Below are 27,417 nucleotides of genomic sequence, written 5' to 3'. Positions count from 1 at the left end.
CCTACGTGTGCGGCACCGTATGGAAGGGGTTAAAAGACCCAAACCTTAGGGTGCTGGTTGGAAAACTCTTAGACCCTTTTATGCATTCACTTTTTTTTAGGAAATGTCCCCTGTGGGGCTACAGGGAGAAGGATGCCTGGTCCCAAACCCCATCCCATTTTTCTCGCCTCTTACGATCCAAGTGGGAATACTTGGTGGCAGCATTCTTTTCCCCCCACCACAGGGTAGGCAAAACAAGGAAATGAAATTCAGAGAAATGGCACAGGACAGCAACAAAGGGTTGTGGGACAGCATAATGGAGGGACAGTAGCAGTATAATAAAAGTTTCATCTTTTCTCTGTGAGCAGAGTCCTCCTGTATCACAGACAAAATGATGTGTGGCTCTGGTCCATAGGGATGCCCCATATAGACCCTAAAGTATCAGCTGCATGCTACTCTGCGGCTCAGTGCTCCTTGAATACCGTGAAGGCCGTGAGATATGAGCTGGAGAATTGTGAAGGAGAGGTGGAAGCAGTGGCTAGCAGAAAGGATCATAGCAGGCATTCTGACTCTGTCTGCACAATGAAATTTGTTGAGAAGCTGCAAAAAAAAGGTGCGGCAAGATCCAGACAAGGCAATGCGGACCTTAGCAAGAGAGATGGTCATCGGAGTGACGACTATGAAGAAAGTGCTGAACAAGAATCTTTACTACTCCTCATACAAGAGGCACAAGGGCCAACTACTCACCACCAAGACCCAAGAGAACTGCTTTATGAAAACCAAGAAACTCTTCAACAAGGTCAAACACCCAGTCGAGTCGGGGATGCTCTTTCTCTCTCTCTCTCTCTCTCTCTCTCTCTCTCTCTCTCTCTAAATGAGAAGAACTTCTCCCAGGACCAGTTGCACAATAGGCAGAACAACAAGTGGCTAGCCTACAGTCCGCACAAAGTCCAACGCTTCATGAAAACCCAAGTTCCCTCAAACAGTGATGGTCTTTGGATGCGTTTCCGACAAAGGCCATCTCACATCATGTCAGATGGCTATATAAGTTGCTGTCCACTGGGTGGAGAAGGTGGCTGCAGGAAGACCATATGTGTGGCAGCAGGGCTCAGCTTTGTGTCACACATCCAGGAAAACCCAGAAGTGGCTGTCTGAGAACTTCTACAACTTCACTAATCCCAACATCTGGCCCCCCAACTCACCTGATTGTAACCCCATGAACTATTATGTGTGGGGCGCAGTTGAAAAAGACACCAATCTTACTGACTGCAACACCAAGGATGAGCTGATTGTCTCTCGAAGGGCACCATGAAGGCTGTATGCTGCAAGTTCAGGTCCCACCTGGAGGCTGTGATGAAGGCTCAGGGTGGCTTCTTTGAGTGAGAAATATTTGGCAAGAGATTTTCTAAGAGATGCACTTTGAATCTTGAGAATACATAAATTTTTGGCCAAGAAACTTTTCCTTTCCTTTTTGAAAAAGTGTCAAATTTATCCCGAACACCCTGATAACACTGGGTAACAAATTTTTTTTTTTTTTTAAATCGTCCAGGGTTTTCCAGCGGAATTAGACTAATTGTGATGCTCTGAGTCCGAAAATGCCCTTGGTTTTTCTCAATCAGGTCAGGATTGTTCGCTACAGACATTTAAGAAAAAAACGATTTTTCGTCCAAAAACCCAATTTCTGCGGATCATAAAAATTCGGTTTTTCCGTTTTCCTGGGGAAATAAAAGTCAACGTATCCAAATTCATTCATTTTTTATATACTCGATTACATTTGATATGCTTAATACATGTACATGAGCGTTACGTGACACAAAAGTTCGGAGTTCACGGCGTAAATCGCCGTTTCCTCGAATTCCGTGTGTGAGCAGCTGCTGGGTTGTCTCTCTTCAGCGACCAGCAGTAGTCCGCGAGCATGACTGTGTCCCACCTCCCCTGGTACCTCTCCTCCATTTGACGCATGTCCTGATGGAACCTTTCTCCCTGCTCGTCGCTGACCGCACCAAGGTTTTCAGGAAACTTCTCCATGTGTGAGAACAGGAAATGCATCTTTATACTCGTCAAACACCCGAGGTTTTGGAAGTTCTTTATCATGCTGTTGATGAGTGTGGCGTGGTTTGCTGCCTTCTTGTTCCCCAGGAAGTTGTTCACCACCTGCACAAACGACCTCCAGGCGGCGCACTCTAGCGTGTTCATGGAGTTTTCGAACTCTGTGTCCTTGATGAGCTGCCGTATCTGTGGGCCATCGAAAATGCCGGCCTTCAGCTTCTCAATGGTCACTCCAGGGAAGGCTCACCACAGGTAGTTGAAGCACCTCCCATCCTTGTCCAGAGTGCGTGTGAACTGTTTCATTAACCCAAGCTTGATGTGAAGCGGTGGGAACAAAATCTTTTCCCGGTCAACAAGAGGTTCGTTTATGATGTTGCTCGCCCCAGGTACTAACTGCTCTCGCGCCGGCCACTCTTTCTTCACATAGTGCTGGGCTCTGTCTCGACTGTCCCACGTACATATAAAGCATGGGTACTTTGTGTACCCGGACTGCTGACCAAGTAGAAAGTTCACCATCTTAAGGTCGACGCAGATGAGCCATTGGTGCTGCTCATATTGGATTTTGTCGAGCACGTACTTGACTGCTTCATATTTCTCTTTGAGAGTTGTGGAGTGCACAAGAGGAATTGAGGCGAACTCGTTCCCGTTGTGGATGAGCACACTCGTCAAAGAGTGCTTGCTACTGTCTATGAAGAGTCGCCAATCTCTCGGATCATATTGAGGAGCGCCGAGTTTAACAAGAAGACCGGCGACATCTCGGCAGTACACAAGGTCTTCCTCCTGGCAGAAGTAGCCCATGTAGTCCTGATGCCTTCTACGAAAGAACGTGATACGCGCGACCTCGCCGAGTAGATTTTTCTCTTTGAGTCTGGAGGCCAACAGCTCGGCGGAAGTCTTCGACAAGCTGAGATCCCGAACCAGATCATTAAGCTCACATTGTGAAAAGGGCTGCAGACCATCTTGTGTTTCATACTCTTCTTCTGTATCTCCTCCCTCATATGCAGTGGTGGCCTCGTCGTCGCTGTCAGGAAGCTCTCTGCACGCTGGTACAGGAAGTTCTTCGCAGTGAGCAACTGGACGGCGGGCAGATGGAAGGTCGGGGTACTGGAGGCTGCTCCGATTCTTCCGGTTGATGCCAGTAGTATTGATGGCGCAGAAGTAACAATCCGATTCATGGTCAGACGGCTCCCTCCAAACCATCGGAATCCCAAACTTCAGTGAAGTTTTCGTGCCCTTTGTCCACCGCCGGAGGTATTCCACGCACGTCATGCACACCGTGTGTGGTGCCCAGGACTTATCTTGGTCACCCAGCTTGACTTGAAAGTAAGCCTGGTATGCGCGCTTCACAAAGCTTGTGATGCTCTTCCTGTGCATTGACAGCGTGTATTTTCCGCAAATGTAGCAGAAAATGTCAGGATTATTCCTGCATGACCGTCGCGCCGAAGCCATATCAATACCCTGAAAAGAAAGAAATAAGTCAATTAGTCAATTTCAAACAGAAACACACCAGAAGCAACCATTTATATATGAATAATTCGCTATATTCTTCAAGAAAAATAGGATTGAACTCAAAACCCTTCAAATTATCATATGTATAGCTCGTCAGGTAGGCCTATGGCTGTATCTCAAAAAGTTGACCTGATTGAGCAAAACCAATGTGATATTCGGACTCAGAACACCAAAATTAGTCTAAATCAGCTGAGAAACCCCTGACGATTTTTTGGCTGTTACCCAGTGTAATTATTCATCTCAACATGTCCATTCCTTCATCCCTCCTTCCTTTCTTCAACCTTCCTTCCCTTCGTTATCCCCCACCTTCAGCCCTCCCTCTCTCTTTATTAATCAGTACAAAATATTTGTGATGAGAGCATAGTCTGTGGTGGAATTGGTGGGTAGGGTATGTGTCTATATTGTATCCTTGCTTCTCAGTTTTCAGTTTATGTTCATTCTCTGTACAATAAATATTTATTATGATTTTGAAACATAGATCCTGGATAACCTTGGCATATACCCTTTTCCTTAAGCCCATTTCCATCATTAATAGTAACTAAATTCTTTTTTAAAATAGTGTTTTGTTTTTTTCTTTTTTCTTTTTTCCCTCTTTATGGTACAGCAGAGACAAGGCTCCAGACTTAGACAAAGAATTTGAACCAAGTCTACTAAATAGCACAGTCTACATTATCTCCATGACCCTACAGATCTCCACATTTGCGATAAATTACAGGGTATGTTGCTCTTAATATATGATCTAAAATTCTTTGTATTTTTTAGTCTTTATTAGAATAATCATTATTGGCTTTTTATACTCAAAGAATTTAGTTTTGACTATAAGTTTTTTGTATTTACACTTACACTGAAGATATATTTCATCTGTTGTGAAGTATATAAAAGTGTGAAATCAAAGTTGAGGATGAAAATTAATGCACACTATATTCTCTTTGGTCACATTAACAAAATTTGATAAATTCTTACTCAAGGGAGTTTACACTTAGGTTGCTTTTATTTTGGTCTTTGATGAATAATTTGTCAGTAAAATTAATTCTTATGCCATGCAGGGTCATCCATACATGGAGAGTCTTATGGAGAATAAAGCACTATTATATAGCCTGCTTGGCTCAGGTAGTGTTGTTTTTGCCCTTGCACTTGGCTTGGTCCCAGACTTCGCTCAACAGTTTGAGATTGTTGACTTTCCACCAGAGGTAAAGAAATCTTCAGTTTTCATTAGATATCTAGGATTTTTTTTTTTTTTTTTTTCTCCTTACATGGGAGGTAAGCAAAAAGAAAAAGGCATAGAAACCGCTTCCACACATTCCATCCCCTACATACTCCACTCCCCTCCACCCTCTTCCCTCCCTCACATCTTGGCACCTCCTGGATGACAGGTCATCCCTGCATCCTGTCCACTGCCCGGGGTCAGAAGCAGTGTCGCAAGACATAGCACATCCACAGCAAGGCTGCTGCATTAATTTGGCAACCCCCCCCCCCTCCGTCCCCTCATGCAGAAAAGGAGAAGACATAAGAGTAAAGGAGACTGCAAGAGACCATAAGTTTAGGTACCTAAGCCTCTCTTCGTAAGGCAAATTTCCGAGTCCATGTATCATTTTGGTCATTCTTCTCTGTACTGATTCCAGGACCATCGACTTGTGACGAGTCAATGGCCCTGGGTGTGGTGAGTCCTCACAAGTTGATTTTGGTGGTAGTGGTGGTGATGACAAGTCGTGACGAGTCGATGGCCCTGGGCGTGGTGCGTCCTCACGAGATGATGATGATGTTGTTACCCTGAAGAAGGTGTCTAGCTTGGTCTGCCTCGTCGGCCACTTGCTGTGTTTTCTGATCAGCATTTCTCGAATCATCTGTAATGATGAGGTGTAGCTGTGCATTTCTTCATCAGCAGCAGGATGTTCAATAAAATTCAGGAGCACTTCAAGGCTTGCTTGCCCTGGCCTCAGAAAACTTAGGCCTTGCCTCAACAACAACCTCATCATTATCATCATCATCACTATCAGAGTGAGGCTTGTCCGGGTGCATCACCTCTTCAGCAATTTCTTCTTTGGTTTGCAAGTGCATCCCAGGGTCTCCTTCATCACACTCTAGCCAGTCTTGCACGTCCTCTTCTGTGGCCGCTTCACCTGGGATGGGGCATGGGGGAGGAAGGGGGTGGGACGCGCGGGCTGTAGTGACAAACGGGCTGTTTGAATCACTCCAGATATGTTCGCCAGATCCCGGTCACCATTCAGATACTGTAGGGAACTTCGGTAGTTACAGGGCATGCGGATAGTGGCGAGTTCCGAATAATGGCGAACAGGATATGGGAGGGATTACTGTAGTCAAAGGCCATTTTCATCGATCTTATTAAGTTGTAGGTTTCTCCAACTATTTTGTTTACATGTTTGTCTGGTGTCATGTCATTTGAAATGATCACTCCTAGATCTCTTTCTGAATTCACTTTAGTAACTTTTGTTCCAATTTTGTATTTACCAGATATTCTATTTTTGCTTTTTCCAAATTCCATTATACTACATTTTTTAATGTTGAAATTCACTTCGTTCTTTTTACTCCAATTCCAGACTTTGTCCAGATCTCCCTGAAAAGATTTAGTCTTCTTCATTACTCAATCTCTTCAATAGTTTTGCACCATCTGCAAAGAAGTTTATATAGTATTTAATTTCTTCATGTCGTTTATATAAATAGCAAACATTATTGGAGCCAACACAGAGCCTTGAGGTACTCCACTTATCATGTCTACCCATTTTGAGTTCTTTTCTCTAAGTATCACTCATTTTTCTTCCTTTCGAGAAGTCTTCCATCCTTTCCAATAATTTTCCTTGTATTCCACCTATTAGTTCAATTTTTCTTAGTAGTTTTTTGTGTGGTACTTTGTCGAAAGCCTTTTGTAGGTCCAGGAAGGCACAATCTGCCCAGCCATCTCTTTCTATTATGTCTAGCAATCTTGAGTAAAAGCATATTAAGTTTGTAGTACATGATCTTCCACTTCTAAATCCAAAGTGGTTGGGGTTTAATATTATGTTCTTTTCCAAGTGTTTAGTCCATTTGTTTTTAATAACTCTTTCACATATTTTTGCAATTGTGCTTGTAAGGGATACTGGTCTATAATTTGTTGGATTTTCTTTATTTCCTCCCTTATATATTGGTACAATATTAGCATTCTGTGTTGTATTTAATGTGTTTGTGGGGCTGCTATGCTCTGTGCCTGTAAGAAGATGCCATACTAGTTTGGATAAGGATGGAAGATTGACAGAAGTTCTATGGGGTTCCACCAACCTTCAGTCAACTCAAGGACATCACTTGACTACAGAGCAAACTCCACTCCCACTAGGAGGTGCAATCTTGAAGGGACTTGGTCTCCATATGGCCTAGAAACACACTTAAAAGAATACCAACACAGAATAGGCCAAGCCTCAGAGGTAATCACCACACAGAAGACACTGAACACTTTATCTTACATTGCCCTACTCTAGCCTTACATAGATAATAACACAATATTCTTCCATGAATGACTTGTGGGGCAATCTGGCAGTTGTTGTCAATTGATTAGGAGCCATGGGTCTCCTACAAGAGAGACCTGGAGATAATGAATTGATTGGTTGATTTAGGGATCAATGGCATGTACCTGATTGTGGTGGCCCTGTAAAATGAACAACAGAGTTACCCATTTTCAAAACCTGTCAACTCCCTCACCTTCATAATGACATTTGGTCTCTAGAATGGATCCCAAGATCTCTGGCCTTCATTTGTATTTCTTACACCTTTTCACATGTGAAGACTGACAACTGGCAATTGCTCCCCTCCTACCTCCTGCTCCCAGTGATGTAGAAACAGCTATTTTGTGATCATGGGTTTTCCACTCAATGAAACTCAAAGCAGGAGTTATTATTATTGATTGAATGTTTTATTGATATTTCAAATTATTCTTATTGTAATAAGCATTTTCTAATGAGACATTTTATTTCAATTACAGTTCCGAAGTATTTTAGTAAAAGTTCTAATATCAGACTTTGGACTCTCCCTCATCGTGGATCGTGTTTGTCTTTTCCTATTTGGAGAAGGAAAACTTCCAAGTGAATTGAAGAGACCAGCAAGCTCATCCCATTAGAATTGGTTGGGGACTGGCAGAAGGGAAGATAATTTGTTCACCATGTGATTTGTGAGCATGACCAGTAGGGGACATACAATGGCACATTTTGTGAATGAAGCTCATATGATTGACTTGTTTTTGTATAAGTGTACTTTTCCAGTGACTAAACACTCCAGTAGCACTATTCTTTGTTGTATATGAATTGAAAGTGAGGGAAATGGGATTAAATATCACTTATATTCTCAAGAGTAGTACATATTTATTAAAGTTCAGCAATACAAAATAAAAAAAAAAGATAGCTGTCACATGGGTGCAACTACAGTTTCTGTACTTCTAGGGTCAAGGTGGGAAGGATTTTTTTTTCTCCAATGCTCTTGTGTTTTCTTTTTGTCAAGTTAAAAATATTCATGTTTAGATGTTGTCAAGTAAAACAATCCCAAACACTGAAGATGGGATCAATATTAACATTATGGTAATTTTTATATATAAATATATTTATACATATGTTTTTGTGTGCCTTCTTCATTACTATTCATGCAGATGGCATATGCAAATTTTGATGGCTGGAGAAATTATGAACCAAATCAAATATTGGGCCACTATAATGGAATAGATCTTAAGGTACCATTCAGACTATCACATTGCCAACCTATGGTATTTGGTGCTTAGAACTAGTGTGAAAGGAAGGCAAAACTGCTCATTATCAGAGTACTATGGGATGTATTTCTATTGTTTTTTTTTAAAGTGATGAAAAACAACCAATGAATGATGAAATAGATAATGCTTTTAAAGTAGATATTTTATACAGTCATAGAATTTGATAGAATTGAAGATTGTTTTGTCTAAAGTGATATGTTGGAATGAATAAATTAAAGATTACAGAAACAAAGTTTAGACTCCTTTTGTAACAAATGCAACATGTTTGCAAAAATGTGTGTATGGAGTGTAAACTTGGACGTTGTGAGAACTAGGTTGATCCTTGAAAATATGAGAGTATGGAGAATAAAATATTTTGAAAAATGGATTCATCAGTAATGAGGAAAGCTGGTAAGGGAGATAAGAAAAAAATATATATACTTATGCTTGGCAGTAATTTGGCAGGCAGGTTATCCTGAAGTTGTTCAGTAACTAAACTCATGAGAACAATTGTAGAGATTTATGTGAAAATATATTGTGGATCATTGGCAAAGAAACCCTTGTCTGAAGTTGTTGGTAGTGCTACGACTGTAGGGGTAAGGTGATTATTTCTTGAAAAATGAGAGGAAAAGTTAGTGAGAAGTCCTTATTTGCACTGGAAGACCATATTTGAAAGAAGTAGGGTAGATATCCTGGTAATGATAAATAGATCATGGCAGCAATGGGATGCAACCTTTGATAATTGTGAATGGTTAAAGTGATCAAAGCAAAATGGTTGGTATAAATAATTGTTAATTTATTTATGATGAAATTTGTTCAATGTTGGACAGAAGTGAAATTTTTCATTTGATTTAATAAGGAGTATATACACATGATGCTGAAGACTGATATTGTAGTTTTATAACAAAGAATTGTGCGAACATAGGGCAAGGGTCACTTGTTGTAAAGGCTTAGTGTGGATAATGTTGAATACGAACTGTGCCTCTATCCAAAGTTGATGCAAAGCCATAAATAGGTATGGAGGGAGTAGCTAAACTGTTGAAATCTATTCCCCTTCCACTTATGTGCCATCCCATTCTTAACTTGTTAAGGTTGAAGGATTTGAAAAGTGGATGGTTTGTGATATGGCTGGTAGGTTTCATAGTACAGGTGAGTATTTTGGGACTTTCAATCACCTGTGCAAACCTGTACATAGCATTTATATTTTGGAGATAAAGAAATTGTGTTAATCAAGATTAGCCAATCAATGTTGATTCTAGAATTCTAGGATTTCATCTTCATTTCTATACTTGTATACTATGTATCATCAATGTCCTGTAAAAAAGAATGTACAGGTAAATGTACCAATTGAATGAAGAAAATAGGACATTAGGTCATATTTCTAACCTTCAGACTGTTCAAACTTTTTGAGGGAGCAAAGTTTAACTTCCCTGGCTACATTTACTTGTCATGGACCTCATTTTATGACCCTGCAACACACTTCACCTCACATCCCTACTGAGAAGATATCAGGAGCTCAAGACAAGACTCAAGGACTGGACATCTAGAAGAAAAATAACTGTTCCACCACCTCCAAGTGCTGCTTCCCAGAACCTACTCCCATTTCAGGGTTGCCAAGGGTGAGGTTGATAATATAATCAGTCATTATCAAACTTGTCTCCCACTATTTAACAAGAAAATTGTTAGGTTTTCCTTACCTCTTCTGAAACCCATTTCAAGGTCTTACATCCTTCTCCATTCTGTCTCCTACCTAAGAGAAGGGAAGCAAAAGCTTGAAACGAGATTTGAAAATAGAGAAGCAAATAAGATTCTAGGAATGATTGTGCAATCTTTTGATTTTAAAAGTCCATCTGTCATTAACAGCCTATATAAAATCATTAGTTTGTCCACATTTGGAATAGCTCATTCCATGTGGTCACCAAATCTCATTAAAAACATTGACAGATTGAAAAAAGTACATTGACGAGCCCCAAACTAATTCCAAAAATCAGAAATAAATCATACAAAAATCGATTAAACATATGAATCTATTTCCCCGAAAAAAATTGTAGAATCGGAGGTGATTTGATACAAGTTTTTAAAATTCTAAAGGGAATTGACAATATCAAAAGTAACAAAACTTACTGAATCTGACAAGAAATAATGGTCTAAAACTGTCAGGAAGTAGATTTAATATGGAAGTGGTTAGAAACTTCACCAATTTGAGTGTTGTCTCTTATTGCCACTCATTTTTCATGCAAGAAGTCTTCCATCCACTTCAGCAGTTTGCCCTGTATTCCTCCTGCAGTTTCTAATTTCTTTAGCAATTTCTTATATGGCTCCTTATCAAAAACTTTTTTCAGGTCTAGAAATGCACAATCAGCCCATCCATCTCTTTCTTGTATTACATCTATTAGCCTTGAATAGAAACACATTAAGTTTGTGACGCATGATCGTCCTTTTCTAAATCCAAATTGCCTTGGATTTAGTACGTTGTTTTTTTCCAAATGCCTTACCCATCTAATTTTGATCATTCTTTCACAAATTTTAGCTATCGTACTTGTAAGAGAGACAGGTCTATGATTAGTTGGGTCTACCTTGTTTCCCCCTTTATATATTGAAAGTAATAAAAAGATGTTTTGGAAATAAATAAAAAGATGTTTTGGAAAGAAATAGAGGAAGAGGAGGCGAATCAAGTAGAGAAGAAAAGGTAAAAGGTACAGATGGAGAGATGATAATGGAAGAGATGGCAGTAAGGGGAAGATGGGCAGAATATTTTAGGGAGTTGCTAAATGTGAAGGAGGATAGGGAAGGAAAGATAGCTGCAGTGGGAAATGTGAAGAAAATGAGAGTGATGAGTGAGGAGAAATAAGGAAGGATGAGGTGAAGGCAGTTGTAGAGATGATGAAAGCAGGTAAGGCACCTGGTCTGGATGGATGCCATGCAGAATGTCTGAAAAAGGGAGGTTCAGTGATGGTGGACTGGTTGGTGAGGTTATTTAATGTTTGCTGGAGAGAGGGTAGAGTACCGGAGGACTGGAGAAGTGCCTGTATAGTTCCTCTTTACAAGGGAAAAGGGGACAAGTGTGAATGTAGTAGTTTCAGCGGGATTAGCCTGTTAAGTGTAGTAGGGAAGGATTAGGAGAGGAACAGAAGGAGTAATTGGTGAGGAACAGTGTGGATTTAGGACAGGTAGAGGTTGTGTAGATCAGATCTTTGTGGTAAGACAGATATGTAAGAAAGCTATAGGAAAGGGGAAGGATGTTTTTTGGGCTTTTATGGATCTGGAAAAGGCTTATGATAGGGTAGACAGAAAGGCACTGTGGGAGTTTATGCAGATTTATGGGATAGGAGGAAAGCTTCTGGGAGCTGTCAAGAGTTTTTATGAGAGTAGTAGAGCTTGTGTCAGGATTAGAAATGGAGAGAGTGAGTGGTTTGAAGTAAAGGTGGGACTTCGTCAAGGATGCGTTATGTCGCCCTGGCTGTTCAACTTATACATGGATGGGGTGGTGCGAGAGGTGAATGCTAGGGTAGTGGGTCAGGGATTGGAGATGGTTAAAGAAAATGGAGAAAAGTGGGAGGTGAGCCAGCTGTTGTTTGCGGACGACACTGCGCTTGTGGCAGGGTCAGAGGAGGGATTGAGGAAGCTGGTGGCAGAGTTTGGGAGAGTATGTGATAGAAGAAAGATAAAGATAAATGTAGGTAAAAGTAAGGTGATAAGATGTACAAGGGGTGAAAGTGGCAGTAGACTGGAAGTGAACATTAAGGGAGAGCGACTGGAGGAAGTGGATAGTTTTAGATACTTGGGTGCAAGTGTAGCAGGAAAAGGTGGAGGTAGAATGTAGATTGAGAGAAGCGAGTAAATGCCTTGGTGGATTAAAGAGTGTAATGAGGAATAGACATTTGGGAATGGATGCGAAGAGGAGACTGTATGAAGGAGTGATTGTGCCAACAGCACTGTATGGGGCAGAAACGTGGAACATAAGAGAAGAAGAGAGGAGGAGTTTGAATGTGTTTGAGATGAGGTGTCTGAGAAGTATGGTGGGGGTTACTAGGCTGGATAGAGTGAGAAATGAGGAGGTGAGGAGGAGAACAGGGGTGAAAAAGGATTTGGGAGATAGGGTTGATGAAAGAATATTAGGATGGTTTGGACACATGGAAAGAATGAGTGAAGAAAGACTAGTAAAAGAGGTATGGAAGGCAGATGTGGAGGGAGTGAACATGAGGGGACGTCCTAGGATGAGGTGGATGGATGGGGTGAAGGGGGCTTTGGGGAAGAGGGGAATGTCTGTTGAGGAAGGAAGGGAGAGGATGGAAGACAGAGGTGAGTGGAGAATGGTTGTATATGGATGATGTGATTGCATGAGGAGGAATGGGCAGGGGGGGGGGGGGTAGTATGTGTGAGTAAATTTTGACGCAGCCCGAAGGGATTTCTCCCCGTCCTCTCCTTATATGCAAGGGGGGGTCGCCGATTAAATGAAGCGGCCTTGCTGTGGATGTGCTGTGTCTTGCGACACTGCTTCTGACCCAGGGCGGTGGGCAGGGTGCAGGGATGACCCGTCATCCAGGAGGTGCTCAGATGAGAGGGAGGGTGGGAGGGGTGTGGAGTGTATGTAGGGATGAAATGGGTGGGAGTGTTTTTATGCCTTCCCCTTTTTGGCTACCTCCCTTGTAAGGGGGAAAAAGCCTTGGTATATGTATGTATGTACTATATTTGCTCTTTTCCAATCTTCTTGAACTTTTCCTTCTTTCAATGAACTGTTTATTAGACTGTATTTTGTCTGTTAGTTCATAACTGCATTCTCTCAAAATCCAGTTTGCCATTTCATCTGGTCCATGCGATTTTCTGACATCGAGATTAATCAAGTGATTCATTATTTCATTCCTTGTTATTTCTATCTCGTGCTATTACACTAATAGACTACAGACGCTCCTCAACTTACGTTTTAGTTACGTTCCGAATGGCCGAACGTAAGTTGAAAATTAACGTAAGTTGTTACTGTACCATACATCCGTAAATTCTATTACCGTATCTTATAAAACACCCCTAAATCATTAATTATACACATAACATTGTAAAATGATAACATTAATTTCAAATGAATTAAATTCAAGCAACATAAATTGAGATGGTGGAGGAGGAGGAGGAGGAGGCAAGGCACGTTCAGTCTGTCGTTTGTGCCATGTAAACAATGGACGCAGCATCATGCGTAGGTATTGTTTGAACTACGGAGAGCGCGCTAAACTAAAAGATTCACTCAAAAAAAAAATTCTTAATTTTTTTTTTTTACAGTCAGTTCAAACGTAAAATCGAAAAAACGTAAAACAAATGAACGTAAGTAGAGGAGCGTCTGTATATACAAATCACTGAAAGAATCTGAATCAATACTGCATTTTCGGTTGGCAGCTCTGCTCACCCTTTGCTACGATGCAACTCACGAACTTTTTCATATCTACATATTTCAATTTCCGATCCGAGTGTCACTCTTCCAACCATATACGTTGGTACAACTGTATTCAAAGACTCAAGAAGATAATGAATATGAGATGATGAAAGCCGTAAACCATAAGCGGTATGTACTCAAGTCATGTTCAATTTTGACTCGTTAGATTGATTGGGGTGGAAGGAGGGAGCAAGACACTGTACTTCCCGCCACCCGTCCAGTATCAAAAGATAATCATATAAACCTTTCATTTTCTCTTTTATATGTCACTTCATGGGATATGTGAAAGCACAGTCATATTCATGACTATTTTATATCACAGAAGTCATGTTAAATTTTACAACCAGCCTCATAATGACTGGACACAGTAATAAGTAAAATGCTGTATAAGCATTAAAATTATATTCCTTACCTTATACTTGCTATAATTACTTTCTTTGTACTATCAAGATGGAAAGCTTTGGAATAGGTGAAAAGGACTCTGTTTCATCCCTAGATGTACATGAAATTCATGCAACTTGTATAGTCACTGAGGTTAGTGAAGAAATGTGAAATATTTTAAGGAGGCTTCAGGTTTCAGCTAGGTCAACAGGTGAAGGGTGAGCAGGGCTGCCAACTGAAAACACAGAATCAACTGAGATTCTTTGAGTGAAATGCCTACAGTACTAGTACAATACTTTTAGTACTAGTTCCCCAATTAAAGTACACTAGTCCTAGCACAATAGCACACTAGTAGTAGTACACAAAAACTAGTACACTAATATTTGTAGAATAGTACTCTAGTACTAGTAAACTAGTTCTAACTCACTAGTAAACTAGTATTAGTACAATCCTAGTTGACTAAACTAGTTATAGTACACTAGTTCAAGTACATAAATACTAGTATACCAATACAATAGTTATGGTACACTAGTACATTAGTATCAATATACTAGTACAAAATATTAATACACTAGTAATAATACAGTGCTCGACAAAAGTTCGTGGCGCCTCAGCGAATCTAAACAAAAATACACAAAAATGTAATTAATCATTATATTTATTGGATTTTTACTCACCTAATACTTGGTTGGGAGTCCTTTGCGCTTTAACACAGCCTCAAGACGACGTGGAAGTGAAGCAGCTAGGTTGTGGAGGGTTGTAGGCTCCAAATTATCCCAGATTTCCTGAATGGCTGCCTCGAGCTTGGGTATAGAGCTGACGTCTTTGCCTTGTAACCTCTTCTTTATAATGTGCCACAAATTTTCAATTGGGTTCAAATCAGGGCTATTACCTGGCCAGTCCTTTATAAAGTTCACTTCACAGTCGTTGAGCCAAGTAGTGATGGATTTAGCAGTGTGGCAGGGGGCACCGTCCTGCTGAAAAACTGTGGCACCTGTTTTTTCAAATGATTCAGGTAAATTTTCACACAGAAGCTCCAAGTACACGTTTTGGTTCACTTTTAAGTTCTTGGGTAACACTACTAATGACCCCAAGCCCTTGCCGCTGAAACAGCCCCACACCATTAAAGTATCAGGGAATTTGACAGTACCCTTGACGTACCGAGGGTCAAGCGGGTCACTTCCATGTCGCCGGTACACCTTTGCACCACGGTTTCAGGTGACACTGAAGGTGGCCTCGTCAGACCACAAAACGTCAAGCCAGTCGTCCTCAGTCCAGTGAGAGTATTTCTTGGCAAATTCAATCCTTCTGGCTTTCTGCTTCTTGGTGACAAGTGGCTTAGCAACAGGCTGGTGACTCACGTACCCAAGCTCATGCACCCTTCGTGACACTGTCCTCACAGACACCTCACCAAACACCCCAGGGTTCTGTTCCTTCACTACCCTTGCTGTCTTACGAAGAGATGCCAGACAACACCACTCAGTTGCCACGTGGCTGTCATTGTGAGAGAGTGTCTGCGGTACATATTTTTTTTGGTAGCTCCAATCCTGTGACCTTACCATGGCCGATGCAGCTTATAGAAGCAAGCAGTTAATAGCCCAGATCATTGCTCTACATGAATCAGGCAAGAAAACGAAGGAAATAAGTGAACAGTTAAGCTGTGCAAAGTCTACAGTGAGGAAGTGGTGTGCACGTGCAAGAGATTTGCCAGATGACATTTTGCCTGCTCACAAACCACGCTCAGGACGCCCTAGAAAGACTTCTACAAGGGCAGATACCATCATAAAACGAACTCTAGAGGCATCTCTTCGTAAGACAGCAAGGGTAGTGAAGGAACAGAACCCTGGGGTGTTTGGTGAGGTGTCTGTGAGGACAGTGTCACGAAGGGTGCATGAGCTTGGGTACGTGAGTCACCAGCCTGTTGCTAAGCCACTTGTCACCAAGAAGCAGAAAGCCAGAAGGATTGAATTTGCCAAGAAATACTCTCACTGGACTGAGGACGACTGGCTTGACGTTTTGTGGTCTGACGAGGCCACCTTCAGTGTCACCTGAAACCGTGGTGCAAAGGTGTACCGGCGACATGGAAGTGACCCGCTTGACCCTCGGTACGTCAAGGGTACTGTCAAATTCCCTGATACTTTAATGGTGTGGGGCTGTTTCAGCGGCAAGGGCTTGGGGTTATTAGTAGTGTTACCCAAGAACTTAAAAGTGAACCAAAACGTGTACTTGGAGCTTCTGTGTGAAAATTTACCTGAATCATTTGAAAAAACAGGTGCCACAGTTTTTCAGCAGGACGGTGCCCCCTGCCACACTGCTAAATCCATCACTACTTGGCTCAACGACTGTGAAGTGAACTTTATAAAGGACTGGCCAGGTAATAGCCCTGATTTGAACCCAATTGAAAATTTGTGGCACATTATAAAGAAGAGGTTACAAGGCAAAGACGTCAGCTCTATACCCAAGCTCGAGGCAGCCATTCAGGAAATCTGGGATAATTTGGAGCCTACAACCCTCCACAACCTAGCTGCTTCACTTCCACGTCGTCTTGAGGCTGTGTTAAAGCGCAAAGGACTCCCAACCAAGTATTAGGTGAGTAAAAATCCAATAAATATAATGATTAATTACATTTTTGTTTAGATTCGCTGAGGCGCCGCGAACTTTTGTCGAGCACTGTATACTAATACACTTGTACTAGTAAACTATCAGAGTACACAAGTACTAGTAAACTAATATTAATACACTAGTACTAGTATACTAGTGTACCAGTGTATTACACTAGTTCTCTAATACTATTACAGTAATAAACTAGTACTTATATGATAGGCGAGTGAAGAGTGATAGGCGAGTGAATAGTATACTCTTTATTGATGAGTGACGCCTACTGGCGACCGGCGTGGGTACAGTGGGTAGGCACGGTAGTGGTGCCTGCCTGGAGCCCAACTTATCCTACATCCCCCTCCCAAGACAATTAAATGTACCATATGGTATATAACAAAACTAGCAATGTTAAGTGTTCACAATTCCGAGAAAACAATATGTTCAACACAAAAGCAAAAGTGAGGGATATCTACTGTTCCTTCGTGAGAGGAACACATACACACACACACACACACATACACACACGCACACACACCAGGCAATCAGTCACAATCGTCGGTTGCATAATCTCGCAGCCACATCGGCTTCCTTGAGCTCCTTTTAGGGCGGCTATGAGGCGTGTTGGATGACGGCGGATTGGACGTCTGTGGTGCTGGTGACGGTGACAGCGTTTCTTGTAAACTGGTGTCCGCAGCGACCCGCAGGTGCCTGCAGTTGCTTAAGGTAATGCGTCCACTCCCATCCAACTTGACAGAGTATTGGCGGAATGGTAGGACCTCTGTGACCACGCCTCGCCTGTCCCACAACTTACTGGCCTGGTCCTGTATCAGCACTTGGGTGCCAATCGATAATGTGGGAAGAGTCTTAGGTGTCCCTTGGCTGATCATCCAAGCTTCCTGTTGCCTCGCCGCCTCGATTTCCCTTGCGCGTAGCGCCTGCTGCCAGTGCACATCCACCTTGTAGTGCTGCTTGTGCACCGGTATCCCATCTCGTAGCTGTCTGCCCATGGCTAGCTGCGCTGGTGACTTGTCCACCCCGCGCAGAGGTGTGTTGTGATACTGCAGTAGGGCTACTGATACCTTATCAGCATCCAGGCTGCCGCCCGGACCTGTGTTGTCTCGGAGCAGTCTCTTGGCGGACTTCACAGCTGTTTCTGCCCTCCCGTTTGACTGAGGGAAGTGAGCGGACGAGATCCGTCTCTCTACACCCCATTTTCTGAAGAAGGCACGCATCTCTTCACTGGTGAGGTTTGTCCCTCCGTCTGTAGAAATAGACACGGGCGCACCCCACCTGTGGAAGAACTGCCGGAACACTGATGCTAACTTGTTTGACGTGGCTCCACTTGGGAAGTGTGCTAACTCCATCCACCCGGTGAGCCTGTCGGCGTATGCCATATACATTCTCTCGTCAAGTTGGAACAGGTCTGCCACGGTGTGCTGGAACGGGTACTCAGGCGTAGGGGTGAAGGCAAAGGGTTCCGCGGCTTGTGAAGGCGAGTGAGTGTTGCAGGTGGCACAAGCATCCCGATGTTGTTGCAGGTCGCCCTCCATGCCAGGCCAATGTACCGATTGCCTCGCCCTTCGTAACATTCCGTCTAGGCCTTGATGACCCGCGTGGAGATTACTTGCAATGCGTCGTCGTAGAACTTCCGGGATCACTAATCGCACGGCGCCTTGGTCGTATGTGTACGTCACCAACCCGTGTGACACTGCCAACCTCTCCCTGACGGCATAGTACTGCCGAAGGCTGGTCAACTCTTGTGCTCGGTGAGGATGCCAATCGCCTGCTGTCACCTTAGCCACTAGTAGCTGGTAGTCTGGATCATCTGCAGCTGCCCGCACCACCGCTGCATTATCGAGTACGATAGAGTCAGCGACATCGAGCGCGGCAACTGCTGCTGCTGCCACAGCGGCCTCCATGTCATTTGAATCCTCTTCGTCCCCAGCCTCTGGTGGTGCACAGAGCGCAGGATAGCGGGACAAAAAGTCTGCTGCACAGTTCCGCTTCCCGGGCAGGTACTTGATCTGAAATCGGTAAGGAAGGGTTTTTTCCTTCAAGGAGAATAACCTTGGGTTCACTATGTCTTTCAGCGCCCTGTCCCCAAGAAGCTTGACTAGCGGGCGATGATCAGTGACGATCAGGAGGTTGGGGCATCCGAGCAGGAACAGGCGGGCCTTACGGAGACACCAAGCGACCGCCAACGCCTCCCCCTCTACCGGGGCGTAACCCGCCTCCGCAGGTGTGAGGTGGCGGCTGCCACAAAGTGCGAGGCGCCACCCACTCTTGCAGCAGAATGGACTCTCTCTCATCGGGCACTGACAATGCTGCTGCAGCACCACAAACCCGATGCCCACCTTACTCCAATCGGTAATCACCGCTGTGGGCTTGTTCTTATCGTAATAGGTTAGGCCCTCCTTAGCAAGGCTACAGATAACCTCCTTTGCCTGCTGGAATTTCTCTTGCAGATTTCCATCCCAGTACACCTTCCTGCCTTGAGGTTTCCGTAGCAGCTCACGAAACGGCTCCATAATTGGTGCAGTAGCGAGGAAAGGTGCCATTTGATTGACGAACCCATGCCAGGAGCGAACGTCCGTCAGTGATGGCTCCGCAGGCATACTGAAGTTCCTGATGGCAGCCAGTCTTTCGTCTGTCGGCTTGTAGGCGTCCCACCCGACATGAAACCCGACGAAGTCCACCTCTCTCCTTCCGAACTTGAACTTCTCGGGTTTGAGGGTCACTCCTTTCGTGGCGCAGGTTTCAAGGAAGTTATACGTATGCCAGAATGCGTCCTCAACGCTAGCGTCAAACAGTAGGGTGTCGTCAACACACTTCACTTTTCTCTGAATCCCTGCAATGGCCTCGTCAAACCTTCGAGTGTAAGCGTCGGGGGCGGCACAGTGACCCATGGGGGTCCTGCAGTATCTGTAACGACCCCAGGGTGTGATGAAGGTTGTGAGTTTCTTACTGGCTTCCTGAAGCTCGACCTGGTGAAAGCCCCAATATGCGTCCGCGATGGTCTTGTATGTGTGGCGCGGGATGCCGGATACCATGTCAAATGGTGTAGGGGTGTGATGGGTCTCCCTTCTGCATGCAGCGTTGAGCTTTTGGTAATCAATGGTGCGCCTAGGTTGACCTGACTTCTTAGCCACAACTACCATTCTCGCGCACCACTCCGTGGCCTCCCCCACAGGCACTGGCTCTATAATTCCCATCCTGACGTCGTCGTCGAGTTGCCTCTTCACCTCTGCCTCCCAGTGTCTGGTACCGAGGCCGGTGTGTGACATGCGTAGGGCTTGGCGTCTGGAAGCAGGTGGATGGTGTGCGGTTCACCCGCCATTGTTGGAAGGGGACTTCTGTCTGTGTTAAATGTAGATCCCGAAAAATGACAGAGGAGCCATTCCTCCAATCTGGACACGTTTTCTTCAAGGGGGGGGGGGGGGAAACGGAGGGGAGGATGGGCGTGGGTGCATGGTGTCAGCTGACTGTGTGGCAGCGTCGCCAACGCCGCCAATAGCCGCTCCTGCGACGACAGTGTGATGAGGGAAGGTCTCATGCACCAGTCCCAACTCCCTGCACGCCTGTAGCGATATGTAGCACTGTGTGGCTGTCTTCACCACAAAAATCTCCTGCAGTGTCGACTTGTCACCACACTGCAGTCGACAGGGAAAAGAGCCCAGAGGTTGCAGCTTGACGTTCGCCACATCTCGCAGTCCTCCCCGATGTGTCAGCGATGCTACCTTGACGCCCAATGAAGTCAGTAACTCCAACCCAGCCACACACACCTGAGCTCCCGTGTCAGGTACGGCCTGGATTTTTGCGGATTTGTTCTTCCCTTTCGCATGACTGACCGTCACCCAGATGCGTGGTTGACTTCGAGCTGCGCCTGCAGCTGCAATCACGATGCCAGACGCTTCCAGATCTTCAGCTGCCGCTGCTGCTGCTGGTTTCACTTTACTCCTGCACATTTTCTGCACGTGCCCAACTCTACCGCAGCTGTGGCAGGCTAGTGTCTCCGCGTAACACAGCCCTCTGCCTTGCTTGTGTTTTAAACCACAGTTGCCACAGCGTTTCAAAACCTGCTGCTGTTGGCGGGCTGCCTGCGGCATGCGAGTGGGTTGTTGGTGGCGGGCTCCAGCTACCTGAGGGTAGGAATCTGCTTGCGCGTCTGGCAGCGGCGTCACCCCAGCCACCGCGGCCAGATTTTCCCGCCCGAAACTCCCGCCCAATGTGTTATGGCGGGCGTCCTTTTGTGCCGCCTCGAAGGCAACACAGAACCTGCGTAACGAATCCACATCATTGAAGGATTCACACTGACGAAATACTTCCTCTTTCAACCCCACACTATGTAACCCACACACTAGCTTACGGAGGAGCATGTACTCAGAAAGGCTACACTGACACTGGGGACACGAAAACTCGCAATCCGCCGCACACTGTGTGGAACGAGTAAAGTAATCACTTATGGACTCACTGGGTTCTTGCACCGCCGAGAAGAACTTGAGCCACTCCGCCGCCTGGTTGGACGCCTGCACGGCCATGCACCCAATAGCGTCCAGTGCTCCTTGGATGGAGAGAGCCTCCCATTGCTGCGTGGTGAATCTAGAGTCCAAAGAGCGTTGTAGGGTCGGCGTGCAGAGGAGACGGATATGAAGGACCGCCTCAGCAGGTGCAAAGTCGCTGAGGGCCAGCCAGTACTCCATGGAGCGCCTCCAGGATCGGAAAGCTGCCGTGGACATACTTACGTCACATTTCTCGGGTGCTGAGGACCGAGGAGCCGATGAGTGGTGTCTGGGCTGTGCCGCTACCTGGCGTTGCAGGGCTGTGATGGCTTCCGACTGTGCTAAGAGAAGCCGATGAGCTTGCCCCAGGGCTGCGGATGCTTGAGGGGACCCACGGCTGGACCGTGGGGTCTGAGCAGGTAGCCGAAGACGACGTCCGGCCATGTTGAGTGCGTAGGTCGTGAACCGGTCACTGCGCCATATATGATAGGCGAGTGAAGAGTGATAGGCGAGTGAATAGTGTACTCTTTATTGATGAGTGACGCCTACTGGCGACCGGCGTGGGTACAGTGGGTAGGCACGGTAGTGGTGCCTGCCTGGAGCCCAACTTATCCTACAGTACTATTACACTAGTACTTGTATACTAGCACTAGTACACATGTACTAGTAAACTAGTAATAATACACTAATATACTAGTACTAGTATGCTAGTACACATGTGCTATTACATTAGTACTATTACCTTACTACACTAGTACTCAATCTTTCACTCCCACTCTTCTCTCAGCTTCTTTTTACACTCCTTTTCTTTCTCGTTTAAGCAATTTACTTTGAGCACCTCTACCTTCTGTCCTTTTCCTCTTTCTCCATCTATCCTCCACTCTCAACTTACCTTCCACCAAAGAATGACCTGATATTCCCCAAGTCCACTTAGAACATATATTTAGCTAATTGTAGTATACAGTAAAGGAGCAACAATTGTTGGATCCTGTCTCCTATCCTCTAATTTTCTAACATACCTAGACTCAAATTCATGTACAGTTTCAACTTGTTCTATATCTTTGATTTCCAATTATCATATTTAGATTTGAACTCGTATATTGTTTGAGCTTGAGCTATATCACCTTCTAAACTATTCCATATATTTATACTTCCATATGGAAAACTATTTCTTCATATCCCTTTGACATGTGGTCTTTCTTAATTTATTTCCATGACCTCTTAAAGCCCTCCCATCTTTAACCAAGTGATCTCTTCTATCAATGCAATCTGTCCCCTGCACACTGTAATCATGTCACCTCTTTCTCTTCAATCTTTCAAGGTTGGTAGACACAGTAACTTTAATCTTTCCTCATATGGTTTATCTGCTAGGCTGGGGATGAGTTTGGGTGCTCCCCTTTGTATTCTTGCAATCTTGCTTATATCTTTCACTCTGTGTGGGGACCATACTACTGACGCATATTCCAGTCTTGGACATAACAGGGTTTTGATGATCTTTTTCATCATCTCTTCATCCTTATAATGGAATCCCACTTTAATCTTCTGCAGTAGTCCTCATGTCTCTCCTGCAATCTTGGTGATATGTCTGTCAGGTAACATGTCTTTTATCAACATCCCCAAGTATTTCTCCTCTTTTGCTTCTGTAATGGGTTTGCTTCCCAATAGTTTAAGGACGGCCTTTTGCTGCTATTGCCCATTTCCAGTACTTTGTATTTTTTGGTATTGAATTTCATTTCCCATTCTTGGCTCCATGCAAAAATCATACATATACCAAGGCTTTTTCCCCCTTACAAGGGAGGTAGCCAAAAAGGAAAAGGCATAACATCATTCCCACCCATTCCAGCCCTGAATACACTCCACACCCTTCCACCCTCCCTCTCATCTTAGCACCTCCTGGATGACAGGTCATCCCTGCACTTTGTCCACTGCCCTGGGTCAGAAGCAGTGTCGCAAGACACAGCACATCCACAGCAAGGCCGTTTCATTAAATTGGCGACCCCCCTCTCCGTCCCCCCATGCATAAAGGAGAAGGGGAGAAATCCCTTCGGGCTGCGTCAAAATTTGCTCACACATACTACCTCACCCACCATCCCCCCAACCCATTCCACCTCATGCATCACATCATCCATATACAACCATTCTCCATTCACCCGTCTTCTGTCCTCTCCCATCCTTCCTCAACAGACATTCCCCTCTTCCCCAAAGCCCCCTTCACCCCATCCATCCACCTCATCCTAGGATGTCCCTTCATGTTCACTTCCTCCACATCTGCCTTCCATACCTCTTTTACTAGTCTTTCTTCACTCATTCTTTCCATGTGTCCAAACCATCCTAATACTCTTTCATCAACCCTATCCCCCAACCCCCTTTCCACCCCTGTTCTCCTCCTTACCTCCTCATTTCTCCCTCTATCTAGCCTAGTAACCCCCATCATACTTCTCAGACACCTCATCTCAAACACATTCAAACTCCTTCTCTCTTCCTCTTTTATGTTCCATGTTTGTGCCATACAGTGCTGTTGTCACAATCACTCCTTCATATAGTCTCCTCTTAGCATCCATTCCCAAATGTCTATTCCTCATTACACTTTTTAATCCACCAAGGCATTTACTCGCTTCTCTCAATCTACATTCTACCTCCACCTTTTCCTGCCACATTTGCACCCAAATATCTAAAACTATCCACTTCCTCCAGTCGCTCTCCCTTAATGCTCACTTCCAGATTACTGCCACTTTCACCCCTTGTACATCTCATCACCTTACTTTTACCCACATTTATCTTCAGCTTTCTTCTATCACACACTCTCCCAAACTCTGTCACCAACTTCCTCAATCCCTCCTCCGATCCTGCCACAAGCGCAGTGTCGTCCGCAAACAACAGCTGGATCACCTCCCACTTTTCTCCATTTTCTTTAACCATCTCCAATCCCTGACCCACTTCCCTTGCATTTACCTCTCGCACTACACCATCCATGTATAAGTTGAACAGCCAGAGCGACATAACACATCCTTGACGAAGTCCCACCTTTACCTCGAACCACTCACTCTCTCCATTTCTAATCCTGACACAAGCTCTACTCTCATAAAAACTCTTGACAGCTCCTAGAAGCTTTCCTCCTATCCCGTATATCCTCAAAACCTCCCACAGTGCCTTTCTGTCTACCCTGTCGTAAGCCTTTTCCAGATAAAGGCCCAAAAAACATCCTTCCCCTTTCCTATAGCTTTCTCACATATCTGTCTTGCCACAAAAATCTGATCTACACAACCTCTACCCGTCCTAAATCCACACTGTTCCTCACCAATTACTCCCTCTGTTCCTCTCCTAATCCTCTCAGTCAAGATCCTCCCATAAGCCTTCCCAACTACACTTAACAAGCTAATCCCTCTGAAACTAATACATTCACACTTGTCCCCTTTTTCCTTGTAAAGTGGAACTATACAGGCACTCCTCCAGTCCTCCGGCACTCTACCCTCTCTCCAGCAAACATTAAATAACCTCACCAGCCAGTACACCATCACTGTACCTCCTTTTTTTAGACATTCTGCATGGCATCCATCTAGACCAGGTGCCTTACCTGCTTTCATCATCTTCACAACTGCCTTCACTTCATCCTTCCTAATTTCTCCTCCATTTTCCTCACTCATCATGGTCATTTTCTTAGCATTTCCCACTGCAGCTACCTTTCCCTCGCTATCCTCTTTCACATTTAGCAACTCCCTAAAATACTCTGCCCATCTTCCCCTTACTGCCTTCTCTTCCATTACACTGGCCTGCGAAGTTTCAAAGGTAAAGCATCTGATAACTGATTCTAGGGTAATTTGCTATGCAGAATATAAAAATCACACGAGGCGGTAAAAATAATTAAAAATGACATTTAGTGCTATTTATTCCCTTTAATTTTGGAAAAAAAATTCTTGACAAAAGAAATAATTTTGTTCCGAAGAATACAAACTCTTCGGTACTCCTTACACTAGGATACTCTCGCGTAGCGCGAATATTTCTACTGCGAAATTAAAATCCTCACTCTGTGGGTCTGGGCAACGCTTATCCTCAGTAAGGGGCCCCATTGGGGCAAGGGGGGGGGTCTTGCCCTCCACCACAAGTCTCGCACACTATAACCATTCTCTTCGCAGTAGTGACCGCGTTAACATCTCTCTACTATACATGTTTAGTTTTTATCGGTTTCCCCCTTAATGGGCTGATTCTCAGTCAAACTCCATTATTAGCGCGGCAGCGAACCGTTAATTACTCAGCGGTTCTATGTTTACGTCGGTGCCGAAAATCAAGCAATCCGCTTCGATTGTCGCCAGCTCACTCTAAGGACGCCAAGGAGTTCGTCGTCCTTCAATTTCATCGGGGTTTTCCCTACGCCATCCTGTGTCCTGGAATTATTAAGTGCTTCTCCATTTCCTGTATTATTCCCTTAACCGCCACCGGGTATCCTACCCTTCACTGTAAGTATGGAATCTGGTTCCAGTATTGTTGTGGTTTCGCCGAAGGGAGATAAGGGGAAAGGTGCGCAAGCATAGAAAATGGCTTCCCTCTTCACCCCCCAAAAACAAGAGAAGGCGGCCTACGGCTTCAGAGGAGACGAGCAATTCTCTCCCTCCTCCACGGCGTAGTAGACAGGAAGCCAAGTTGTCCTTTATTCCTTCAACCAGGACGGTTAGCGTAGCCGGACATGCGCCTCAGGCCACCTCTAGCTACCGTTCCTGTACGAGCTTTTTCCCGGATGAGGTCGCATACGGCTTGCCCTCGACCCATCCCAGAAACTCGACAGTCGCCAGGAAGGTGGTACAACGTCCACTTCGAGTCATTCTCAGGCCAAGTTGTCCTCTTCCTTCAACCAGGACGGTTAGCGTAGACGGACATGCGCCTCAGGCCACCGCTAGCTACCGTTCCTGTATGACATTTTTCCCGGATGTGGTCGCTTGCGGCTGCCCCCGAAACTCGACGCCGGCACGGACAAAAGGGGGGGGGGGGCAAAGAGCCCCTTAGTCTCTTCTACTCAGGAATCCCGCAGTACGCACAACACCCACCGTAGGAAGAGCCGGGTGATCAACGGTGACCTTTCCATGCCCTTTGGGGACAGAGATCAGGGACGAGGTTGCAGACGCGGTGTTTCTCGCTGACCGGACAGGCGCCAGCTACGACGGCGACGACGTCCACCGTACGAGGGCAGGGTAGATGGCTTCCCCCCTCACCCGACACAAAGAGAAGGCATGCTACGTCGGCGGAGGACGCGGGCAGTTGTCTCCCCCCTCCTAAGCGTAGTAGACGGAAAGGTTGTACAATAGCCGCCCCGAGTCAGTCTCAGGCCAATTGACTCCTGTTCCTTCCCACAGGGTGGTTAGCTTCGACGGGCACGCGCCTCTGGCCCCCGCGAACCCCCCCCCCCCCCGGGTACGAGATTTTTCCCGGATGCGTCCGCCGGCCCCGCGACGCTGCCGGCGGCTCCGCCCCCCCCCCCCCACGGACAAAGGAGCCGAGTTCGGAGATTCGGAGCGCGTCGGCCTCTTCTCCTCCTCGGGTGGCCCCCACATCCACCTTCCACCGTCGTTAGACGAGCCGGGTCATCGCCGGAACCCTTTCTATGCCCGGTGGGCAGGAAGCCCGAGATGTGCCCACGCGCGCGTTCGTCGTGGGTGACTCAGCTTCGTCCAGAGGAGGCAGTCTCCCCTTGGCGTCTCCCGGACCATCCGCACCCAGGCGGGACTCATCAAGCGGACATTCCCCGGACCTCCTCCCCACTCTCTGTTCACTCGTCACTACGTTGAAGGAACAGATGGAGGCCCAACGGGAATTTTTCCGCGCTTCTCAAGCGCGGTTCGTGCACCGCACGGAAGCTCGTGAGGAGTCACCGCCCCCAAGGGCCCCCCTCGACCATCTTCCACTTGCTCGGCCCCCCTCTGTACCCATCAGTGACAGGGATGGTAGCGTGAGGTTCCTCTCTGCCCGTGCCGACCCCTCCTACGCCGACGACGATGTCCACAGCTCCGTAGGGGGGGGGGGGCACGCTCCCTTCCCCCTCCCGTTTCCCAGTCGGAATCCTCGATGGTGGTCCCACCTTCCTTCTCGGACGTCCTCGCGAGGGTTCGGAGGGCGAATCGACTGGGCCACCTGAAAGAAGAGGAAGCCACATTCGAGTCTGACATCTTCATGACGGCCAACTCTCAGAAAGCCCAGCCTCCTCCCCTCCACCTTCCATGGAGTACGCAGACGGCGAGAGCCATGGCCCAGGCCTCCGACGCTCTCGC

The 27,417-nt window shown here is 45.5% G+C and overlaps 1 protein-coding gene across 1 annotated transcript in view; it reads left to right on the top strand.

Moving 5' to 3' along the window:
- Nucleotides 1-9,628, top strand: part of LOC143026604 (endoplasmic reticulum transmembrane helix translocase) — a 148,190-nt gene extending 138,562 nt beyond the window's left edge. Inside the window, exons 21-23 of the mRNA XM_076187283.1 lie at nucleotides 4,142-4,253; nucleotides 4,584-4,727; nucleotides 7,508-9,628. Of these exons, the coding sequence (XP_076043398.1) occupies nucleotides 4,142-4,253; nucleotides 4,584-4,727; nucleotides 7,508-7,642 (391 nt within the window). The 3' untranslated portion in view covers nucleotides 7,643-9,628. The remainder of the gene's footprint in view (nucleotides 1-4,141; nucleotides 4,254-4,583; nucleotides 4,728-7,507) is intronic.
- Nucleotides 9,629-27,417: the final 17,789 nt, after the last annotated feature.

Source organism: Oratosquilla oratoria, chromosome 6, assembly GCF_046742065.1.
Source record: "Oratosquilla oratoria isolate Oo_2021 chromosome 6, ASM4674206v1, whole genome shotgun sequence".
NCBI lineage: Eukaryota > Metazoa > Arthropoda > Malacostraca > Stomatopoda > Squillidae > Oratosquilla > Oratosquilla oratoria.
This window is presented reverse-complemented; position numbering and strand designations above follow the sequence as displayed.